We start from the raw sequence: 23,291 nt of genomic DNA, 5'->3' as shown, positions 1-23,291 counted from the left end.
GTGGAAGAAGTTGCAAAACAACATTATCACATGATTCCCCATTGATTACAGCGATCCCTGACCTTTGACTTTTGTCATCTACAGCCACACCAGTCCTGTGACAGGAGCACTCCATAGCACATCTGTGTCATCATCACCTCCTCCTTCACTTCCCTCCAACCCTCCAACGCGACCATGTCGACCCAAACCCCCGCCGCCTTCAGCCAAGCCCTCCCAGCACGCTTCCCGTCCCACTCTCTCTCCATCTCTCCCTCCTCCTCTCTCTCCATCTCTCCCTCCTCCTCTCTCTCCATCTCTCCCTCTATCTCTCTCTCCATCTCTCCCTCCTCCTCTCTCTCCATCTCTCCCTCCTCCTCTCTCTCCATCTCTCCCTCCTCCTCTCTCTCCATCTCTCCCTCTATCTCTCCCTCCTCCTCTCCCTCTTTCTCTTGCTCCATCTCTCCCTCCTCCTCTCCCTCCATCTCTCCCTCCATCTCTCCCTCCTCCTCTCACTCCTACTCCAATCACTCCTCCTATTTCTCCCACGCTTTCCACCCCCTCCTCTGATGTTTCTCCTTCTTTCTCCCCTTCTATTATTCCTCCTCCATCATCTCCAACAATCTCCTCCTCCTCCTCTGCTCAAGTCGACCCATTAAACGTTCCGGCTCCTCAGTCACTGAGTTTGGCTGACAAACTGGTTGGGAGCACATCTGTGTGGCAGCCTAAAGGACTGAGCCAGGACCAGATCACCAGTATAATGGAGAGCGAGTCAGCTGGGGTGAGATCAATGAGACACAATAATAACAATGTTGTAACTACCAATGATTTTTTTCCTTCAAATACATCCTTACCGTCATCACTGTTTGTCTGATGAGAGACCTATCCTCATCTGGACAGTGAACATACATGAAGGTTGTGTTCGAAATGTCACACTACACTGTACTACACACTACAAACTGTCTACTATATACTATTAGTATGATTAGGATGAAGTACGCTTCCAAGTTTCCAGCGTTAAAACCCTTGTTCACACTGAGGCTAAATATCTCTGTTGATTCTCCACCTGAAAGTTGAAAGTTCTGAAAACATTTTAATTGAGAAAGTGACCAAGTAGAATATCAATTTGTGCTCATTTGATCCATAAAACTCATGTTTAAACATTTCATTCTCACATTTCACAGATTTGCAGAGACCCTCCATTGTGCTGCTGACTAAACTTCCTGTTAACTTCAAAATAAGAGCCCTATATACAAAAGAGTTTAAAAAAAACTAATGGAAGACAAGAAGAGATGCTTTTGCTTTAAAAGCCGGTCCCAGGACAATTTTACATTCCGCTCGCATTGCATCATGGGTCGGTTGAGTATGGCTGCATCCGAATAGTCCCTCCTATCTCCTTTCCTATCTAATTTTCCTTAACCCCATGGCGTCATGGGGTATTATTTAAAGTTGTTCAAGGCATATTATTGCATCGGTAACTTGCATGATCTGCGTCTCTTTTCAGTCTTCGTAAGTTTACGTGAACGCTCGGCTTTGGTAAAGGATGCATCAGCGTTTCCTAGGCTAAAATAGGTTATAAAGGAAGCATTGAGCCTCTTTTCCTTAGCTTTAAGAGCATTGGAACACTCTTTATCATGGTCGCCCCTTAAACACTTTCGGGGGAGAAGGAAAAGTAAATAGGACAGGAGATAGGAGGGAATATTCAGACGCACCCATTGACTAGTGTGCCCACCGTGCAAATGTCCCCATACTGTATATTCAAGTATTTCTCACCCACTTCATCTTTTCATACTATCTAATGTCAATGCCCTATAAACGCATTGTGACGTGAATTAGTATGAGTTGTACGTTAGGATGACATTTCCAACACAGGCATAATGTTATTCCAATAATCTTGATACTTACGTGCATAAGTAGGGACTTTGTTTCTGTTTGGTTTCCATTTCATTGTCTTTAATGATTTTTCTTTAAATGACTTTACTGTATTTACAATAAAACTTCCCAGAATTGTACCAAAACATGGGGAATGGGGTTAACTGAGTCAACTATTGTCATCTATGTTATATTTACTGTATGTGATTCAGATGACTTACGTAAGTCGGGAGGTTTATGCTGAAATCACATGTGGTTACGGGCTGAGAAATTTTGAATCACTTGTCAACACTCAGCTTCCCGTTTTACAGGAAAAATAGCATTGAAAATTTGTGATGAGGTCCCAAAACATGGAAGTGAGGGTTTTATGTGTCCAGCTCAAGGCCTGGGGGCCAAAATTTTTCCAAAATCCTAGAAATTCCCTCAAATTATTCCACACAATTTCCCCAAATTAAATCAAAATTGGTCAGAAAATGTAAGATCCTTCAGGGTATATCTGTCGGTGAAGTGGAAGGTGGAAGTGCAGACTATGGCACATGAATGATAAAAGTGCTTGTTTTACCATCAATAATCTGCCCGCCACTTGGGATTAAACTGGTCCGTATTCGGCCCCTGAACTAAAAGTTTGACACCCCTGGTTTTGAGATATTTACATTTCATTTAAAGCCAAATACTACCGACCAGGGTTGGGGTCCATTATAATCAGTGACATGCCGTGACCACTAGGGTTGGGTAGGCACTTTGCAAATCGAGACCACCAATGACAATTTCATATGTTTCTGCTGGCAAGTGTAAATTCAATTCAAATCAACTTTATTTGTATTAAGCAATTTACAACAAAGTCATCTCAATGTGCTTATCAAAATATAAAATTCATAATAAGAAAGAAAAAACCCAACAAGATCCACATGAACAAGCATTTAGCCATCTAACAAAATCAACATCATAAACACCATTAAAGAAACATAAACAATTATTTAATATAGCCTCCATACTCTCCCAACAAGATACATCTCATGACACGACAGCACATCTGTTGTTTGTGTTGGAAACACAGAAACATGGAGAAAATGACAACAACAACAACTCAGAACAGCCTCAGTGAGGAGCATCCACAAAGTCAATCCTTCCTTTTGTTCCATCCACTGTAGAAAGTACCAACAATGTTCTGACCTTATCTTTGCTGAAGCTCTGGTAACTCAGGTGTTGGTCTCCATCTTTTAAAAGCTGTCATTTTTCCTCAAAACAAAGTTTCTCTATCATCTCTAGTGCTGTCATCCTGACTGTAGTGTTATCCCGCCCACTAGCTAGAGAACGTAGCAGCAGTGGTCACATGGGATCAATTCACTAATGTACTGTGAACTTACGTATAGCATTTAGCATAACGTGGTTACGTGCAAAGGGAGCGTAGAGAGCTGCCTTTGGACGTAAATGATTTTCATCGTGGGGACCTGACTATGCATGCGCAAACACATAAAAACACGCTAACGGGAACAGAGGCAGAGCAGCAACGTGCTTTTGGGAGGGGGCGTGGCCTCCTCCTGCCTTACAGCGCTGTTTAGTAATTCGGGCTATGAAAGGCACAAAATGCTGACACTTTCAAACTTATAGGTACTGTAGGCTATTGGAAATGGAAAAATAAATAATTTATAATTATATCATAATTAAAACAAATAATCAAAATATCAATTCACCCTTGGGTAGGCACTGTCTACCTTGCCTACCCTGACTGCACGTCACTGATTATATTGTAATCACGAAATTGATAATTCATTACAATTAAGGCGTAATTATGATTGTAATTGTAAAAATATGTTGCTGTCATAATCATAATTAAATTGTAATTGAGTTTAGATAATTGACTTTGTAATTGTAATTGTCATGAAAATTCCATAAATAATATAAATTATAATTTAAAGCAAAACTGGGCTCGGACACCCACATTAAAAATATTAAAATCTATATTTTCATTGATTAGGAAGCCTATCAAGATAACCAATAGATAGGAAATAAATGAGATGATAGATATTTGTTTTTATTCTATTTTACAGCTGATTTAGGACCCGTTATCATTAGAGATGCTAACAGAAAGCTAACACAAGAGAAAGGTTAACTTTTATTAGGTTATTTATTTCAGGTTCTGTAATTGCGATTAATTGTAATTGTAATTGACTTTCTGAGGATATAAACTAATTGTAATAGAATAGTAATTGGAAAAAATGTTGGTAACTGTAATCGTAATTGAATAATGTTAATTGAAGATGGAATTGTAACTGAAAAATGTAATTGAACCAAACCCTGCTGATGACCAGTGAACCACCCTCAAGTTTTTCATGAAATCCTACGCAGCAAGTGTGATTATGTAGCGCGAGATTGTTAATGAAATTATGAAGAAAATTTGACATTGTTGTCCATTTGCTTCACTTGCTAGACATTGCATGTGAGGTACGGCGTCCCTACATAAGTACTATTGATTCTATTGATTGACTTTTGACATTGTACAGTATCAACAACATGTGGTTTTCCTCATGCTTCAGTGATGTGGTTTAGAGACAGAACAAAAGGTAACGTGGCGTTTCTTTGTATTCCCTATAGCAGCTTTTTGTCGTACCTTACTTAGAAAATTGAATGCAGTGTTTAAATGCACTGGTGACATCTGCAGGCGTTCCTGGTTCAGAGCTCTGAGGAGACGGCTACAGTGATGTCAGTCCGCCAGCCCGATGACCAGGGAGCGCTGCTCACACGCACAGTGGCAGTGAAGCAACACAAAACATGTAGGTCTTGCACACAAGAGGCACTTCTGTTAAAACGATCCTCCACTGTTTTTACAAATGTGGCCTAAAATCTTTGAAATGTACTTATGTGAAGATCTACTCCAAACAAAACACATTATTTTGCACAATATTCATTTTATTAACTTTTAAAAGTGGGACTACTGTACAGTTTTAGAGCCTGTGTTCCTCCATCTTGAAATCACGTGACTGATGATGTCACATGGCCCCACTGCCTGTAAACATCCCATTGTTTTCTATTGGAGTGAAGTATTCAGCCTGATTTTTAGATCATTTAGAAGCTTTTCAGTCACAATGACATCTTGTTCTGCTTTTGGTTGCTCTAAATATTCAGGGAAAGTTAAAGATGTTGGTGTAAACTTCTTTTGTTTACAGAAAGAAGATAAAAACAGTTGTGACCCGAAAAAATCTGTGACCACAGGGGGCAACAGTTCCAACTCTGTGGTATGGTAGTAGACAATGAAGCAGAGAAGAAGAGCTCTCATAAGGAAGTTAGCGAGTATTCAAAGACTGTTGAAGGACTTGTTTGTGTGTCTTCAACACTCCATGATTACTCGCTAACTGCAGCCACCAGAGCATCAGCAGCACACTGTTTAAGGGAGCGTAAAGGTCCCATAGGAGAGCTCTTCTTCTCTGCTTCATTGTCTACTACCAAACCACAGAGTTAAAATCTTGCCGTCACAACTGTTTTTATCGTCTTTCATTAAACGAAAGAGATTTACATTGGCATCTTTAACTTTTCCTGATTATTTAGAGCAATGGTTCCGAAACAGGGGAATGTGTACCCCTAGGGACACAGAAGCACATTGCAAAGGGTACTCGGAAATATTTAACAATTCATTTAAAAACAATCTGGAAATGTTTCTAGTTCTTTTTTAGGCTATTTTTTTTTTAACAAATTCACCACAAATTATCTCTATTGCTCAATAAAATACTATATTTTCTTGTAATTTATTGAAACAGAATGATTTTATGCTGTAGAGGCCATTTTATCACACTTCTGACAATAAGAGACAGCAATTTAAAACATTTCACAAATATGACCGTATTTACTTACTACTGAAGTAATCACAAAAAAATGCACGGTATTTAAAAATGAATAAATGAACTTTAAATTTCACTCATTGTTTTTAATTTGTAGATTAAGCCTTTGGGAACCAATGTTCGAGACACAGTTTGGGGTTTAGGAGAGCCCACTGTTCCACAAATGAAAAAGCATATCATGAAATCATTGAGAGGATACTTAAGAGAGGGTACACATGATTTGACAAAAATGCAAAGGGGGTACACGGGACAAAAACAATTGGTAAATACTGATTTAGAGCAAACACAAGTCATTTTGATCTAAAAAGCTGTTAAATGATCTAAAAATCAGGCTGAATGTTTCACTCCAATAGAACAACAATGGGATGTTTACAGGCAGTGGGGCCGTGTGACATCATCAATCACATGATTTCAAGATGGCGGAAGACAGGCTCTAAAACTGTACAGTAGTCCCATTTTTAAAAGTTACTGAAACACATATTGTGCAAAATAATGTGTTTTGTTTGGCATTGATCTTCTAATAAGTCAATTTCAAAGGTTTTTGGCCACATTTGTAAAAACTGTGGAGGATCCTTTTAACAGATGCAGCTTAAGACAGTGAACGCATCACCGAGCACAGAAGCTAATTCTGTTAATTCTCGAACTGTTTTCCTCTGCAGTTGTTCACTTGAATGGATCGTCTCTGCTTTTTGATGATATCTTCAAATTGATCTCCTTCTATTATGTCAGCAGGTAACAATCACAGTCATAATCACAGTCACAAACTTAAACACGTTTCTGCTGCAACGCACAACGCAAGTCTTTAATGCATTTAAATCAGCAGTGACTGTGTAATTTGTATATCTGTCATTCAATGATTAGTTTAATTCAAATGCTTCTTTTCCACACAACCAGGGACATTCTGGCCGTCCCACTGAGGTTACCCAAGGCCATCACCATGGCAACTAATAAAGAAGAGCTTGATGTGATCTCTGCAAAGGGTGCAGGTACGCACATGTCTATTACATCATTAAAAGACTTATTTTGCAGTTAGGTTTCTGAAGTTAAAAGAACATAGACGCTTCAACTCATCTCTGAAAAAGCGTCCAACAAAATGAGCATCCATTGGTATCAGGGATCTTTAAAGGAACGGGTCCATCTATCCCAGGCATGGTATTGATACGAGGGCAACATGATCAACATTCATGTCAGCATTAGAATAACTACGAACAAACAACAAAGGGTTTTAATGTTTTTGTTGTGGTTTTGTTTATCTTTCTCTCATTTTGTGTGATTTTGTTGTCCTTTTGTGTGTCATGAGTCATTTTGTGCTTTTGGAATTACGTCAGTGTATTTTTGTTCTTGTAATGTATTTTTTTTCTGTACTTTTGTTGTCTTTCTTGTGTAATTTTGGGTGTGTTTTTTTTTTTGAGTAATTACAACTTTTGAGGGCTGCACAAAATTAGACCGTCGATGTCTGCTCAATCCTCAGGACCTGCATGGTAACCCTTTATCCAAAAAAAATCCTTCCATTGCTCTGTGTGTAGTACAAAGTGCACAGTCTCTCTCTTTGTCAACATCAATCAATATGGTTCATTCTGTGACAGTCATGAATGTGCATCCCAAATTTGAAAAGATTTGGAAGAAAGATTTTAAAGATACTATAAAACTGAAAGTATGACCTGATGGTGGCGCTGCAGGAAAGCTCATATCGTCACCACAACCAATAGGGTTCATACTCCCGTGGTCATTAATGTTGTCCGTAAAATTTTAGAAGATTTGGGTGAAAACTATTCCAGATAAATTCATTCTAGTTTAAAAGTGTGTCCTGATGGTGGCGCTAGACAACAGGTCAAGGTGTCATTATCAAGGGGTGATTTCTGTAGTCAACAAATAAACAGTGTGTCTGACACAAACACTTGATAGTAAGTGATATTTGAGGAGAATAGGAGGGTGAAAAGAAACAATTATGAGCTATTTTAGGAACTCTAAAGTCCGCGGCTCATCTTGCTGATGAAGCTAATGCTAGGCTAGGCTAACAGTTTAGAACAACTATTAAATGTCATGTATGACATCTGTTACTGGGTAGTTTGCAGAGGTGAGTGTAACCAGACAACATCATAGCCGACCAATCAGATTAAACGTAATGCACCACATCATAGCCGACCAATCAGATTAAACGTAATGCACCACATCATAGCCGACCAATCAGATTAAACGTAATGCACCACATCATAGCCGACCAATCAGATTAAACGTAATGCACCACATCATAGCCGACCAATCAGATTAAACGTAATGCACCACATCATAGCCGACCAATCAGATTAAACGTAATGCACCACATCATAGCCGACCAATCAGATTAAACGTAATGCACCACATCATTGCTGACCAATCAGATTAAACGTAATGCATCACATCAAAACAGCATTGAATAGAATTTTTTAATAATTGTACATTTAGACAAACTTTTTATTTGATACAGATGCCTTTGTGTGCAAGATTTTGTCTCTTCCTTTTTAATTTAATTGAGCTATTTTTTAATTGTACTTGAGTATTTTATGTAGGACTTATTTGTACTTGTACTTGTGTACAATTTAAATGAAGTAACAGTACTTCTACTTAAGTAGAATACATCAGTACTCTTTACACCTCTGGGACCTTGTGTCAGGGTGTGTAGATGTTTACCTGATTTGTCTTTTTTTAAAATCCATCTCACTATTTCTTTTCTGTTGCAGATTTCTGGATGTCTGATCTTAACCAGAAGTCCCAGAACAAAAACACACATTTTTACCTTTACGTCAACCCTGTAACGGTGGAGGAGAGACCCAACAGTGATGAGAACCCCTCCCCCATCGTTAAAGCTGATATCTGTACACTTTCAAACTCCACCTCCACTGTGCACAATGGAGAAAGTATTACACAGACGCAAGGTTCCACTAAATCTCCCCCTCACCTGGAGACTAAATACAAACGGCCCCCGCCCCGACCCCCTACTCTGGGCTCGGGCTCAGGGATGGGGCTGCTGTTCTCCTCCACTTCCTCAGCTCAAACGTTAGCGCCTGTGGCTCCAGAACCTGAGAGAACAGAGAGAGTGGGTGAAGAAGGCGAAGAAGAGAAGACCACAACATTGATCTCCCCCCCAGTATTGAAGCCTCCTATACCCCCACAGAACAGATCTGCTCCCCCCGTTCCTCCAGCTCCGGTCCGTCGCAACCTATCCAGCAAAAGCTCGGGCAGAGAGAGCGATGTGGAGAAAGCAGCGGATCCTGAAGGTTCCGAGCAGCAGCTGGAAGAAGACGGGAAGGAGAAAGAAAAGAAAGGAAAGGAAAAAGAGAATGAAACAACTGGTTCCCAGTGTCCCCCACCAGTAAGGAAACCGTCCCGCCCAGTCCCACCACCCAGAACCAAACCAGCTTTCCCAAACACAGCCCTCCACAACAACCGAGCTGTAGGTGGGACGACCAATCAGAAATCTGGGAAGAAAGAAACTCCTCTTTCACCTGGACGGAGGCCGGATGTCTCTCTGTACTCTCCACAGGGGGGCGCTGTCCTGGGAACCGACCCTGACTCCTGTTCTACCAGCAGCACAGAGGAAGATGGAGAAGCAAACCACGAGCCGGAGCAGAACAGGCAAGTCCCTCCCCATCAATATACCAAAATAACAATAATATATTGGTTTTACACTGATTTAATGTTAAACTGGTTTGAACTAGCTAGACTGCATTCAGGAGATATATGCATTGGACAGCAACGAGCAAAAATGTATTTTGGACGTGTAGCCTAAATCCAACAGGAAGTCTGCAATTTTGAATTTAGCGTGCCAAATTTAGCAATTTTTCCCAATTTTTGGCCAAACCACATCATCTATAAAAGCGAACTCCTGCCATACGGAATTAAGTTTGACTTTGAACGCGACCGGTAGGAAGGAGTTGCCTCGCGCCTCAATGGGCACAGCGGGTGCAAGGGCCCGTCATCACTGCTTGCAGTTTTAATTTGACATGTTTTTCTTTAATAAATGGACACAAATACAAAATGTAGTAACTGTGAGTAAAGTGGGCACTCAGTATTTGTCAAACTATGACTCTAGCGAAAGTACTTTAGTATTTGAATAGAAATATACTTCAGCACTGAAAGCAATTGAAAAATGTAAACTTCAAAGTAAAACTTGAATCATCCATCCATCATTTTTTGACCCGCTTGCTACTTTTTTCAGGGGTGCGGGGGTCTGTAGGTGTGTATCTCTAGCTCTTATTAGGCGCTAGACTGGGGTACACCATAGACAGGGTGCCAGACCATCGCAAATAATAAATACTCATAAATGCAATTATCTTCCTCCAAGAAAGAGAAATTGTGTGATCAAACAAGATCTAACAACTTGATCTAATGCTGCATTCAAAGCAACTCAGGATTTTCCTACTTGAAAAAGGGACTTTAAACGCCACCTGAAGTAAAGTTGGAAAACCTAGTCCTACTGCTACTACTTTCAGTTCTTGAAAGTAATAAGTATTTCCTCAAAACAATACTCTAGTAAAGTACAGATACTGTGAAATAGTACTGAAGTAAATGATCTTTGCTACTATCCACCACTGAGTAAACGAATAACAGAAAAATGTCCTAAGATGCATTCAAAGCCCCTACGTTAAACAGGGAGTCTTTAACTGTTATTATTATGATACTATTGCAGCCGCATTGTAGAGAGTCGCAGCCCCAAAGCAGAGGTGAAGAGAACCCCCACCAATGCGATGTTGGATCGCGCTCGCTCTCGACTGTCCACCGTACTCGCTGGACTCATCAGCCACGAGCGCCGCCTTACGCGGCGCATTGTAGAGCTAGCCAGGGACCCGTCCAGCTACTTTGGTAACCTTGTGAGTATAAAAGCTTTATTATCATCATTAGTTTCATCTGAACAACTCATCAACTATGAGTTCTGTTTAACCTCAGGTGAAAGAGCACCAAGCTTTCACCCTGGAGACCATGTCCAACCACTCCACGTCCACTGAGCTCCTCCAGGAGATCCGGCAGATGATGACTCAGCTGAAAAGTTACCTGCTGCAGAGCAGCGAGCTGCAGGCTATGATCGAGCCCCAGCATCAGTACACACAAGACAAACTGGGTAACCGCATTCAACAAAAGCATCAGGTTTCCTCCCACAATCTCAGAACCAGTGGCTATGTTTGATGGTCCATGCCAAGTACCATTAATGAAATCAATGGATCAGAGATAATGTGATTGTACCTGATCTGAGGGCTGATAATCACTGATCTGATCTTTTTAGATTCATTTTAACACAGTGTCATATCAGTGAAAAGTAGATAAATGAAGGCAGTTCTTGTTTACAAAATCCCTTGTTTTGTAAAGAAAATAAATTAATTTATATATTGCAGTTGTACATACTCCATGTGAGGCTTCCAACTAAATTTATCATCTATTATAAATACTCCCAAAAGCTTAGTTTTATAAACTCTTTCAATTTTAACATTATTTAAATTCAGTTCTATTTCATAATATTTTATGAGATGTCTCACTATAGGATGTCGCCTCTGCTACATTCGTCAGAATACCTATTTCACTTTGCCAATCCTGATTGGCAAAGTGTTTTGTCTTTGGGTTACTCGAGTTGATGGCTTCTGCCATCCTCGTGATCCATCTGGGCCGCCTACACATGAGGGAATTCCAGCTGTGGGCGGCCTCACTTGGGCTCAATCCCGTGCGTCATGGCGCACAGAGAGTTTTGGTCACGCCAGAGTGCACCTCGGCACTGCATCACTGAGGGGCCCCCGGCTTCCTGACGAATGGAGTGCCCTTAGGCGCTGTCACAGACCGGAAGGTGATCTCCACCGACGCCAGCCTGTCAGGCTGGGCTGGGATTCACGAGGGCAGATCTCTGTGAGGGGCCGCTGGAAGCAGCCCTCCAGCGCTCTCACATAAATTACTTGGATCTGTCAGAGGTGTTAATCACACTGATCAACTTCCTCCCGTCTCTCAAGAGACATCATGTCCTGGTGAGGACGAACAACACCACGGCTGTGGTGTACATCAACCGACAGGGCGGGTTGTGCTCTCGTCGGTTGCACCCTGCACAAGGTGAGGGAATGCAGCCATTTTCTGATCCTGGTGGGTCCCCACTGGCCGGCGATGCACTGGTCGGTAAAGGGTTACCAGCTACTCTGTGCTCCCCCCTGGCAGCTCCTGCTGCACAGGGATCTGCTGTCACAGGCGGGAGGCACGGTTTTCCATCCATGCCCAGAGTGTCTAGTGTTGTGGGCCTGCCCCCTAAGTGGCGCAATCTGTCGGCCGTAGGGTTATTACAGGACGTGATCTCTACGATACAGTGCCCTCGGGCCCCCTCCACTAGATCTCTTCATGACTCTAAGGGGATGGTGTTTGAGAACCACATTCCTTTTCAGTGCCCGGTGGTCGTGATTCTGTCATTCCTGCAGGGCCTGAGTGACAAGCGCAAGGCCTTTTCCACTATGAGTGTATTTGGCGGCGATTGCCACCAGTTACATGGGCTTTACGGACAAACCAGCGAATCAGCATCCGTTGATATGCTGATTTTTGAAGGGTGCACACAGGCTCCGCCCCATGTCCAGATTGGTGGTTCCACCATGGAATCTGGCGGTGGTTCTGGAGGGTGTGGAGGAACCCCCGTTCGAACCAATGGGTGACGGACCTGAAGTTTGCCTCCCTTAAAGCTGTTTTGTTGCTGGCTCTGGCTTCGACATTCATGCGCTCTCGGTTCACTCGTCGTGTGCTCAGTTTTCACCAGGTGATGCAAGGATCATTCTGAGACCCAATGTACCGAAGGTGGTGGGCTAATTTTTGTCCATTGATCTGCTGACCTTTTCTGCCTCACAGAGTGAGCAGCGCCCTCATTTCTTGTGTCCTGTTCATGCGATCTGCACTTACATGGACAGGACAAGGGGCCTCAGGAGGAGCGATCAGCTGTTCATCTCCTGGGCCAACCTTGGTAAGGGGAAGCCTGTAACCAAGCAACACCTGTTACACTGGGTAGTGGAGGCTATTGCTTTGGCTTACTCACGTCAGGGTCTGCAGCCGCCTATGGGTCTGCATGCACACTCGACTCGAGTCTGTTCAGGACATCTGTGCAGTGGCGAGCTGGTCCACGCCCCTCACGTTTGTCCGCCTTTACATGCTGGACGTGTCCGCCCCTTGCGTGGCACGGGCGGTCTTCCTGTCCTGATGTAAGCAGATTCCTGCCCCTTGGGCTGGTGACGCTCGGTAAGCATGTCTGCGCTACGGGAGTTTCCATATCCCACAGTGAGACATCTGACAAAATATTATGAAATAGAACTATAGGTTACTTTCGTAACCCCGGCTCTATGAGTAATATGAGTGAGATGTCTCACCAGACTGCCCTTCTTTTTCGAACAAGGAGAAGAGGTTTGCAAACCTGTTCGTCCCCTCCTTTTATAGGAGGTGAGAGGTTCTCCCATCAAACTGATGCGCTTCACCGGCCAATCAGGATTGGCAAAGTGAAATAGGTATTCTGAGGAATGTAGCAAAGGCGACATCCCATAGTGAGACATCTCGCTCATATTACTCATAGAATCGGGGTTACGAAAGTAACCTATAGTTTTACCTGAACGTCTGCCCTTTTACCATCAAACAACATCAGTTTTGTATTACTTTCGTTCGGTGAGAGCTTTTTTTTGTTAAAGCAAACCATTTGTTTCACTTCATTATTAAAGAACTAAAGCTTAATAGTAAAAAGTCAATAAATGATCTGTGCTGTAGGTTCAGTGGCACCATCACTGAAGGAGAAGATGGGACAATATTTAAGAAACAATGTGACTTTGATTTAGATTTGCAAGCCCAACATTTTCATTGATTGGTACTTCTGATTCCTGTCTTTATACGTGAAAATGCATGGCTGTGTTCATGGCTTTTTATACTTTTTTTTATTGATGCAGAAAGCCTTGTTGAAGCTGCACTGTGTAAGAGCGTACTGAAACCACTGAGGGAACCCATTTACCAGAATCTGGAGAAAGTGCACGGTGACGACAACAGCCTGAAACAGCTGGCAGAGAAGCAGGTAGGACTCAACACGAGATTAATACAGCAACAATCTGTGCTATTAATGTGTGTGTGTGTGTGTGTGAGTGTGTATGGGGGGTAGATTGCTTCTAAATTAATGCGCACCAGTCTAACACGCGTACCTGCATGTCTAACTTTCATTAAACTTACCTAATGTCAGTAGTTAGGTGTAGTGGCAGGTGTGGTGTTAGTGAAGCTATAGCGATCTGGTAACCTTCACTATGTAGCATCGTCTGCGTGACATGTCAACATAAAAACGTGTGACTGTTATATTTATGTTTGTTGTAAGGTGCACATCCAGGTGTGGCGTAGGTGTGCATATGCTTTAATGTGTATGCACACAGCCGCGGGTGAAAAGGTGTATTTAATTGCAGGTGTTTTTAACGTGATGTACTGTATGTGTGTGTCAGTCTGTGGTTCTAGGCAGTACCACCACATCTTTAGGAATAACCACTGCCATCCCAGAGGCCTCTGCTATGGAGAAGATCAGCATTAAGCTAAACAATCTGCACCAGGAGTATTCTCCACAGAAAAAGATTGAGCTGCTACTGAAAACCTGCAAGATCATCTATGACTGCATGTCTGTGAGCTCTCCAGGTGAGAACTACAAAAAAACACACACAAAAACTACAGGAAACCTTTAAAAACATTGTCCTGCTTTGATGACCAGGCTGGAAACACTGTGGCAAGGCAGTGAATGGATGACGTGTAGTGTTTGTTTGACACCAGATATGGCCCGCATTCCTCTGGCCTAACTCTCCATGGGTGCACTCGTGGGGGATGCGCTGGCGACCGTGGGGGTGCGCGGGCACCGCCCTCAGCCAGGATGCAGCTCATTTGCCCTCGCTCGCTTATAACCAAAACCACTTAAACTTTAGTTTAACTTAACTTTAGTTTAGGTGATGATACCGCTTAAACTTTGTCATTGCGCAAACTCAAATATCGCAAAAACCTTTTTTTGGTGGTTCCCGATTTCCCCTAAGCTTTCATTTGATGCCAAAATTAAGTGGAAAGTACAACATGATGCTGAATACTTGCTCACATTCATGTTTTGAAGGTGGTCAGAAACATCAAAAACATCCATTATTGCACAAAATCTAAGGTAATGTGATGAGATAAGACAGACGTCACCTCCTACGTTATGACACGGACCAAACCCTCGCCCTAATTTTAGAATAATATCACACATTTAGACAGATTTTTCCACTGGTGGTCTAATGTGTAGCAGCTTTAGTTTTTTATCATTACAGTGCGTGCATTCAGCACACTTCTACGGCTGATCTAAGATACTGTAAGTGCAGCAGGTAGAGGTAGAGAGCGGTCATGGCCATGGAGGGCACAGAGGACCCAGAGGATGAGTCCAGCCACAAAATGGTTGGCACTACCATCACAGATCGGTCACCCATCAACCTGGAGCTGGACCTTTGGTCTCCAGGGAACAAGTGAAGAAGATGATCACTCCTCCAAACGTCTCCTCTCAGTAAACCCCAATATAGACCAGACATAACTGTGTGGGTTCTCGACCGATAGTATGAGAGCTACAACCTCAGGAGATCTTACTGATACTAAGGGTGCATTCACACAGACGGACCCTAGAGTGGTTATAAAACGCTCGAGGATTTGTTTGTTCGGATAGTCCTCCTCATTTGGTCGGTGTGAAGACGCAAACGAAGTCGAGAATGGATCCAACAGAAGAGCGATTGTTTCTGTCAGTCTCGGAGCGTTTCCAATCAAAGCCTAGAGTGATTAGGAGCACAGCATTGTGGGTAATCGGTAAACGGCAATGGCACAAAACGGCTTTAAAACCACCAAAAGCACAACAACTTGTTGCTGCTTCATTGTTGAATGTTGGTAAAGAAGAAACGGAGAAGGAATTGAGCTGGCTTTGACCCATAGATGAGAGCCTCTTCTTCAAGTCTCTACTCTAGTAACAGCCCCTCAACTGGTTAGCTCATGGAACTGCACCAGACTCTGTTTGGAGCAGGTTAGAAGTTGTTCTCTGAGCCAAATCAAGGTCCTCCACTCATTCAGACCCAGTCTACCACTAAACCAGTGTGAAACCAGCCTTATTTAGCAAACCTCCCTCTCATTAGAAATGAGATTTTAAGTGGATTGTTATCCGGGTGCTAAACTGGTGCACGCAAATCACATTCTTAAGGGAAAGACAAAGTCCAATGAATTCTCAACCAGTATGTACCACCATGGTGGATTTACACCCCTAAATCATCAATACCATATAATGTAAAAATAATGTATACTTTATTAAATGAAATTCTTCTCTGCATTTTGCCAACTTTCCCTGAGTGGTAGCAGTGGGCTGCCAACTGCCAACAGGGAGCAGTTGGATTGGGGTTAAGGGATTTGCTCAACATCCCAGTGATGGCCTGGTTGAGACAAAGAAACCCTCTGATTACAAGCCATCTTCAACCGTCTTCAATAGAAAGAGGAAGATGATGATCACTGCTGCTGCTGAAGAGCAGGTGAACTAGAGGGAGGAGCATCAGATAAAAACACGCCTCTTAAAAGATGCCTCACTCACTGGATAGAGGAAACAATGGGCAGGGAGTCTTTGACGTTGAGATCCAGACCTTAATTTGGACTGAATCCTGCTGTAGCAAGATCCGGCACCTCCAAGATTTTGACTGGCGCTTATTCGATTGGATCCAGGACCTCATTTGTTTTTAGGTGTGTTGATTAAATGTTGAAGCATTATATTTGGACAGCTGTGTCTTTTATTGAGTTAAAATCACTGGGAATTTCATTGTACACACAAAACTGAATGTAAAAACTGAGCGCGACTGAGGAAGAGAGAGGAAAGGCAGGCCACGCCCCCACGCTATGTCTAAATTATGATTTTCCACAAAAATTGTGTCTTGTCAGCTTGAAAAATGGGAGAAAATTGCTTGACATAAAGAGGTTTTTTTAAGCCAATAAGTGAAGCTAAGCCTGAGGTAAAGGTTGTTTCTGTGGAAATGGCGGAAAAGAGCAGCAGCAGAGCCGCAGTTAGCGTAGCGAGTAGCAGCAGTTAGCGTAGCTTGTAGCAGCACCTGTAGTGATGATGCTAATGCAAGAGAACCTAAAGCCTCCATCAGACAGGACACAGGAGGAGAACTGAGGACACAGGAGGAGGACTCAGGGACAGAGTGAAGAGAAGGAGACAACGGTTAAAGTTCTGATATGGACATTAAGACCAGGGAAGTTCACCGCTGAGCTGCTGCTCTAGGTTTATGAAAGACAAGGCTGTGAAATATTTAAACAAGTTGCAAAGTGCTTCTTTAACGCTGATTCATCATTCATTTATTAAACGTGTGTGTGTTCATGTGCGTGCGCGTGTGTGTGCGTGTGCGTGTGCGTGTGCGTGTGCGTGTGTGTGTGTGTGTGTGTGTGTGTGTGTGTGTGTGTGTGTGTGTGTGTGTGTGTGTTTGCATGTCACCTGAAATTAAGAATAAATTGGGTGACACAAGATGATCCTATTTTCTCTGGCACAAAAAAAGGAGGAGTTTCATTAGTAATATGATATTCTGCAAATGACACAGACCTAATCCACACTGGCACGGAAAATGCCAGAGGTGGATTTAGAGTGCATGGATTTTTGTAGTTTTAGGAATGACATTGGAACATATTTTAGAAATGTAACATTTCTAACTTTTCCTTGTGCTGCTGTTGGCTGCAATATTCATTTTAATCTATAAGTACTGTAATTTTGGAAATACAAGACCATCTGGAACATTCATAAGGTATTTAGTTGAGGTCGTACACCGGTTTTCATGTAGCACAGGTTACACAAAGAGATTTTGGGTTCATTTACATTTTTCTTTTAATACACAAAATAGAAATGGAGAATCAAAGTAAAACTTCACTCTATTTTGCTTGTGGTTTGCTGTGTTTTTGGATTTGTTTTTGAGTATTTTTTTGTATTATTTTATATTCTCTAATTTTGGTGTTTTTGTTTTGTATATTTTGTTGTCATTTTTGTGTCGCTTTCCCATCATTTGGTGAATTTTTCCGTTTTTTGTTTGTAGACGTCTTGTGTTTATTGTGTAATTTTGTGTATATTTGTTGCCATTTTTGTCTGTTTGATTTTATGATTGTGCTTTTTCGTATTTACTATATTTATTCTGTGATATTTATAATTTTTTGGAGTCAATTTGTGTATATTCTGCTTTTCTGTGCATTTGTGCCATTTTCGTGCGTTTACTTTGAGGGCCGCCAGTTGCCCACGTCTGCTCTAAACTGCAATTTTGCGAATATATCTTAGATTTGCTTTTCACATAATTTTAGTTAATTAAACAAATTAATTAGTTATTCTAATCAGTCTACCAGTTATTAATCAGTTTTTCAGTGTATATTTGATATCCAGATGGATTTAATTTTTTCATCTCTTTTTTTGAAAGAGTGACATTTTCACTTGGTTTGATAAGCAGATGTTAATCATGCTGACCTGGCCAATCACAACAATGTTATTTAAGTGTGTGTATTTCTCCGGTCCTGCCTAAAGGTCATTGACTGTAATTGACTTTGATTTTGCAATAAAAAAAATTAAAAAAAACTGGCAACATGCTGAATGTTTGCCCTGCTTTGCCTTCATACGATAGGATAGTATCCAGGTACTTGATGAATATATGTATCTAATTAATTCATTTCAAAGATAACCAATTGAAAAATCCTAAACATAAAATAATCAAAAAAAAAAAAAAACAAGTGTTGTGTAGTCTCAATATGTTCAGTACCAGTGACGTGCCGTCAGGGTAGGCAAGGTAGGCACTACCTACCCAAGGGTGAATTAATATTTTTGTTCATTTGTTTTAATTATAATATGATTATAAATTAATTATTTTTCCATTTCCGAGTGAGTGAGTGAGTGAGTGAGTGAGTGAGTGAGTGAGTGAGTGAGCGACTGTTATAGAAAAATTGTGTTTTTTGACTGACTATGTTATAGAAGAGCAATTTTGAAGTTTTTGTTGCAACTTCTAAATTATAGGACTAAATAATTAGGCAAGATGTGGAAACAAATGGAGGGTTCATGACTGAAAGTGTGTGTGTGTGTGTGTGTGTGTGTGTGTGTGTGTGTGTGTGTGTGTGTGTGTGTGTGTGTGTGTGTGCGTGTGTGTGTGAGTGTGTGTGTGTGTGTGTGTGTGTGTGTGTGTGTGTGTGTGTGTGTGTGTGTGTGTGTGTGTGTGTGTGTGTGTGTGTGTGTGTGTACAGTATACATATATAAGATACTAGTGTTTTCCCCTCCCTACCCTCACATATGTCAGCCCACAGTGACTGAACAAAGCTGCAGGCTGAGATCTTCAGTAGTTGTTTTCTTTTCTTTTTTTTTTTTTTTTTCTTTTTTTTTACAAAGCAGCTACAGCCTCCAAAAAACACAATAAGCATAATATGCACAACTACAACTTCATATCTCACTCTCACTTTAAAATAATCAACTATTCTCCACCCTTCCGTTTTCTACCTTCTGAATCTTTGAAAATTTAAGAAGCACTTTAATGTTATGGTTTTGCAGCATTGAATCTACAGTCGTAAAGCACCCAAAGGACCCCATTGACCTGGATTGATAAGGTGATTGATTGTGTAACATGATAGCAGTGTAGTAATAATAATATTAATACATAATAATAATAATTGTTTGGTTCGAGGTCCCTAATAAAATGAGCAGGTTTAGACAATTAATAATTAATAATATTATTTCCGAATCTGAATTCAAATGGAAATAACTGATGTTGACAGGTAGTCATGGCAACTCAAAAGGTGAAGTCACTATGTTCTAAAAGTCCCACGGGTAGACATCAAAGCCTTATTGTGGAACTACAAGCACTGCACTAGTTACTTTGACCATAGTACGTTGGACCATCTTCAAAAGCAGACATCCAGTTGACTTTAGCTGATCAAAGAAATAATGATGGAGAAGCCAAGTGCGCAGGTGGTCGGGCGAGCGTTTGTCCGAAACTATTACACCGTACTGTACAAGGAGCCAGAGAACCTGCACAGCTTCTATGGGAAGGACTCATTGTACGTTCACGGAGGTTTGGTCTCCAACGGACGGTCGGAGATCCAGAAGCGGGTGACGGAGCTCAGCCTCAGGGACTGTAACACCAGGATTCGTCACATGGACGCCCGCTTCACGTTGAGCGAGGGCATAGTGGTGCAGGTGATGGGGGAGCAGTCCAATAACATGCAGCCCATGAGGAGGTTCATGCAGACCTTCTTTCTGGCTCCTGAGGGAACAGCTGCAAACCAATTTTATATTCACAACAATGTGTTCACGTACCAGGACGAGGTGTACGGGGACTCGCTCCCAACATCAAAAATCCCCCCCCACAACACAACCCAGAGTGGAGGTAAAGTGTGAGTCTCAGAACTCCACAGAGAGACCTCAGAGACAGCAGAAAGATGGAGAACCAAGGCCCAACAATCCAACGGTGGTGCACCGCGGCCCCCGACCAATACGTGAGGGGCAGAGCGGTAAGTCTGAGGGTCCAAGGATGGTTCGTTATCCTGACGCTCATCAGCTGTTCGTAGGAAATATTCCTCACGACGTGAAAAAGACAGAACTGATGGAGTTCTTTGAATGGTTCGGCACAGTCCTGGATTTGAAGATCATCAGCGGAGGAAAACATCCACACTTTGGTTTTGTGGTGTTTGACAATTCTGAACCGGTCCAGAAGATCCTCAGCGGCAGACCAATTTGGCTGTTTGACGACGTGCGTCTGAATGTCGAGAAGAAAAAGACGCGCGGAGTCAAGCGCAGAGATGCTCGTCCTCGCCCTAGAGCACCCTGAGGGGGCGGAGTCAGAGGCCCCCTGACCCGAACCAACAAACCCAGCTTTGGCTCTGGGCATGCGGTGGTGGCCTAGTGAGCGTTTCTCTGCCCCCAAGCATTGAAACCACGCCCTTTCCCAAAGCCCCACCCACTGTGTATCTGGACGTTTGCCTCACGCTGAACTCGAATCAACCTAAAGATTCAAATATTGGTTGAAAACTACTTGAACTGTGGTCTGTGGTCAATGAACTTTGAATAAAAACTAACAAAAACAAACACGACTCGTAACATTGTGTGCTGCCTGGAAAGCCTTTTCAGAGGGCTTGAATCAAAGATTTGAACAATAATAATAATAATAATAATCATAATAGTAGGGCTCATGTCATTGTTAAACACAGCTCTTTGTGCTGCTCAGGTCACATTTTTCAACTTGCGACTGACACTTAACGACATCCTTCATGACACCTTATTCATGCTAATGACAGATATTAACAGCCCACTGTCAGCCTTATGTAGAAAACTTCAAGTAAAGTGTTACAAACAATCCAACGTTGAAATCAAATACAGAAAAATGTAGCTTTTTTAATAAACTGTTTAACTTTTTTCTTTACTACTGCTCATTTTCTACCATTACTTGCAAAATTTAAACATAGGGCTGTTTCTTTATTAGTACACAACTTAAAATACAGATTTCAACAGCTTATCAGTCAGTTTTGTTTTTCTTTTGTGTTTTTGTTCTTTTACAGTAAATTGAAATATCAGGATGCACTTGAAGCTCACATGAGAAGCATCAAATAGAGCAGGTCATCTGGAGTGGGAGGTTTTGGACATCAACTGCTTTGTAGCAAATTTTGTAGTACAAGTGCATTTACTGCACTTTAATGCACGGTATATGAAATGAGATACATACCTGTTTGAAAATATTCTTCCAGGGATTTGCTATGCACCTAAAAAAACAACATAACAAAAACAGTATATAAATAATAACTTGATTTCCATTGAATGACTTTATATTCTGATTGCATATAGTGTACACATTTGAAGAATCAAAACAACCTCTTTTATGATACAAAGACTTTTCCTCTCTAGAAAACCATGTCAATCAAAAACGTACAGTTATACAGATACTTCCAAGTTTGAATAATCAGAGAAATTGATCAAATGAGGCTTCAAATTTATGAAAATCTGCTCTGAAGTGTGTGTGTGTGTGTGTGTGTGTGTGTGCAGGGCGGGCCCATGGTGCTGATGACTTCCTGCCTGTAATGATGTATGTGTTAGCTCGCTGTAATCTGGCTGCCCTGCAGCTGGATGTTGAATACATGATGGAGCTGATGGACCCCTCGCTAACACTAGGAGAAGGTACGTACTGCATGGAACCTGTTTGAGTTGGGCTCAACTATCATTGTGATTGTGTAATTGATAATTAATTACAATTATGACGTAATTATAATTGTATACTGTATATTGTTGTTGTAATCATAATTTAATTGTAACTGACTTTGTAATTTTAATTGTCATATAAATTCTATAAAAATGTTAAATATTACATTTTAATCAAACGTAAACCTGTGGAACCATGTTACAGTTCTATGTCTTACACATATGAAAAATAATCAAATATGTTTCATATGAACTTTTCCCACCACCTCGTTAGGAACGCTCACACTCCACCACCCAAAATATTAATACCAATATTTTCATTGATTAGGAAACAAGTTAAGAGTTGAAAAACTAATTAGATGTTAGATAATATTTTTAGTGTATTTTACAGCTGATTTAATACATGGGTCAAACTGACACGTTAGCATTAGAGATGCTAACAGAAAGCTAACACAAGAAGAAGGTTTTATTGGGTTATTTATTAAAGGGTCCGTAATTGTAATTGTATTTGAAAATCGTATTTGTGTGGAGTGAAAGAATAATCTCTTGATTCTGTAAAGCGTCTCTGAGTGTCCAAAAAAGCGCTATATAAAATTGATGTATGATTATTGTTGTTATATTATTATTTAAAGGCAGGGTAGGTAATTTTCAAACACGAGCATGATTCTTTTTTTCTTTTTTTTTTCTCTCTTTGTCTGCACGAAGATCAACACCGCAAGAAGTACAATCTTTTATAGACAGCAACGCATGTTTTGTTATTGTAATTAAATACATGAATTTATTTTATTGCATAATTGTGACCATCACCAGCCCTGCCTAAGGAAGGGTAAGAAACACTTTATTAAAGGGAGGATATAAAAACAGAGGGCAGTGTTACACCTAAGTGAGGGGGGAGGGAACAGGAAAGAGGAAGTCAGGGTAGGAAATGGAAAGGGTGGGGAAGAGTTAACTGCTTCAAAGTGAGAGTGAGATGTGATGTTATAGTATAGTGTACTTATAATCCATTCAGCCAGTCTGGTGCCCAGTGTGAAGCTTTGCTATATTGGTGGTAGCTGTGACTAGAGGGAAGTAGTGAGTGGTAATACCTAGAACATGTATTTGGGATCAACGTGTCTAAGGTAAAGCCCAGTACGAGTTTATCCCACAGCACAAGACATGCCAGTGCGTCCATGACCAAAGTTTGTGCAAGATCCGCTTCTGTGAACCCAGGCGCCACCCCGGGCCCGAAGAGGCCACCAGGCCAGCAGAAAGAGCAGGGGCCAAGGAGCCCCAGTTCACCCCCTCACGACCGAGCACCCCCCCAGACGCCCCAGCAACCACAGGCCGAGAGGCAGTAACCGGCCCCTACACGCACCCGAGAAAGCCCCAAAGGGGCGAGGGCCCAGCGCACCCCGCCACCGACCCCAACCCCCAACCCCGAG

The 23,291-nt window shown here is 41.7% G+C and overlaps 1 protein-coding gene and 1 pseudogene across 1 annotated transcript in view; both read left to right on the top strand.

Moving 5' to 3' along the window:
• Window positions 1-415: 415 nt before the first annotated feature.
• LOC114456274 (ras and Rab interactor 3-like) overlaps window positions 416-23,291 on the top strand; it is a gene marked incomplete at its 5' end in the record, with an annotated part of 30,623 nt that continues 7,747 nt past the window's right edge. The window contains 10 exons of the mRNA XM_028437923.1: window positions 416-757; window positions 4,511-4,622; window positions 6,344-6,416; window positions 6,579-6,670; window positions 8,405-9,299; window positions 10,354-10,534; window positions 10,611-10,782; window positions 13,604-13,725; window positions 14,138-14,324; window positions 21,718-21,849. Of these exons, the coding sequence (XP_028293724.1) occupies window positions 416-757; window positions 4,511-4,622; window positions 6,344-6,416; window positions 6,579-6,670; window positions 8,405-9,299; window positions 10,354-10,534; window positions 10,611-10,782; window positions 13,604-13,725; window positions 14,138-14,324; window positions 21,718-21,849 (2,308 nt within the window). The remainder of the gene's footprint in view (window positions 758-4,510; window positions 4,623-6,343; window positions 6,417-6,578; window positions 6,671-8,404; window positions 9,300-10,353; window positions 10,535-10,610; window positions 10,783-13,603; window positions 13,726-14,137; window positions 14,325-21,717; window positions 21,850-23,291) is intronic.
• LOC114456864 (ras GTPase-activating protein-binding protein 1 pseudogene) lies at window positions 19,601-20,219 on the top strand (annotated as a pseudogene).

Source organism: Gouania willdenowi, chromosome 22, assembly GCF_900634775.1.
Source record: "Gouania willdenowi chromosome 22, fGouWil2.1, whole genome shotgun sequence".
NCBI classification, from domain to species: Eukaryota; Metazoa; Chordata; class Actinopteri; order Blenniiformes; family Gobiesocidae; genus Gouania; species Gouania willdenowi.
The sequence above is the reverse complement of the archived record's forward strand: the minus strand, read 5'-3'. Positions and strand labels throughout refer to the sequence as shown.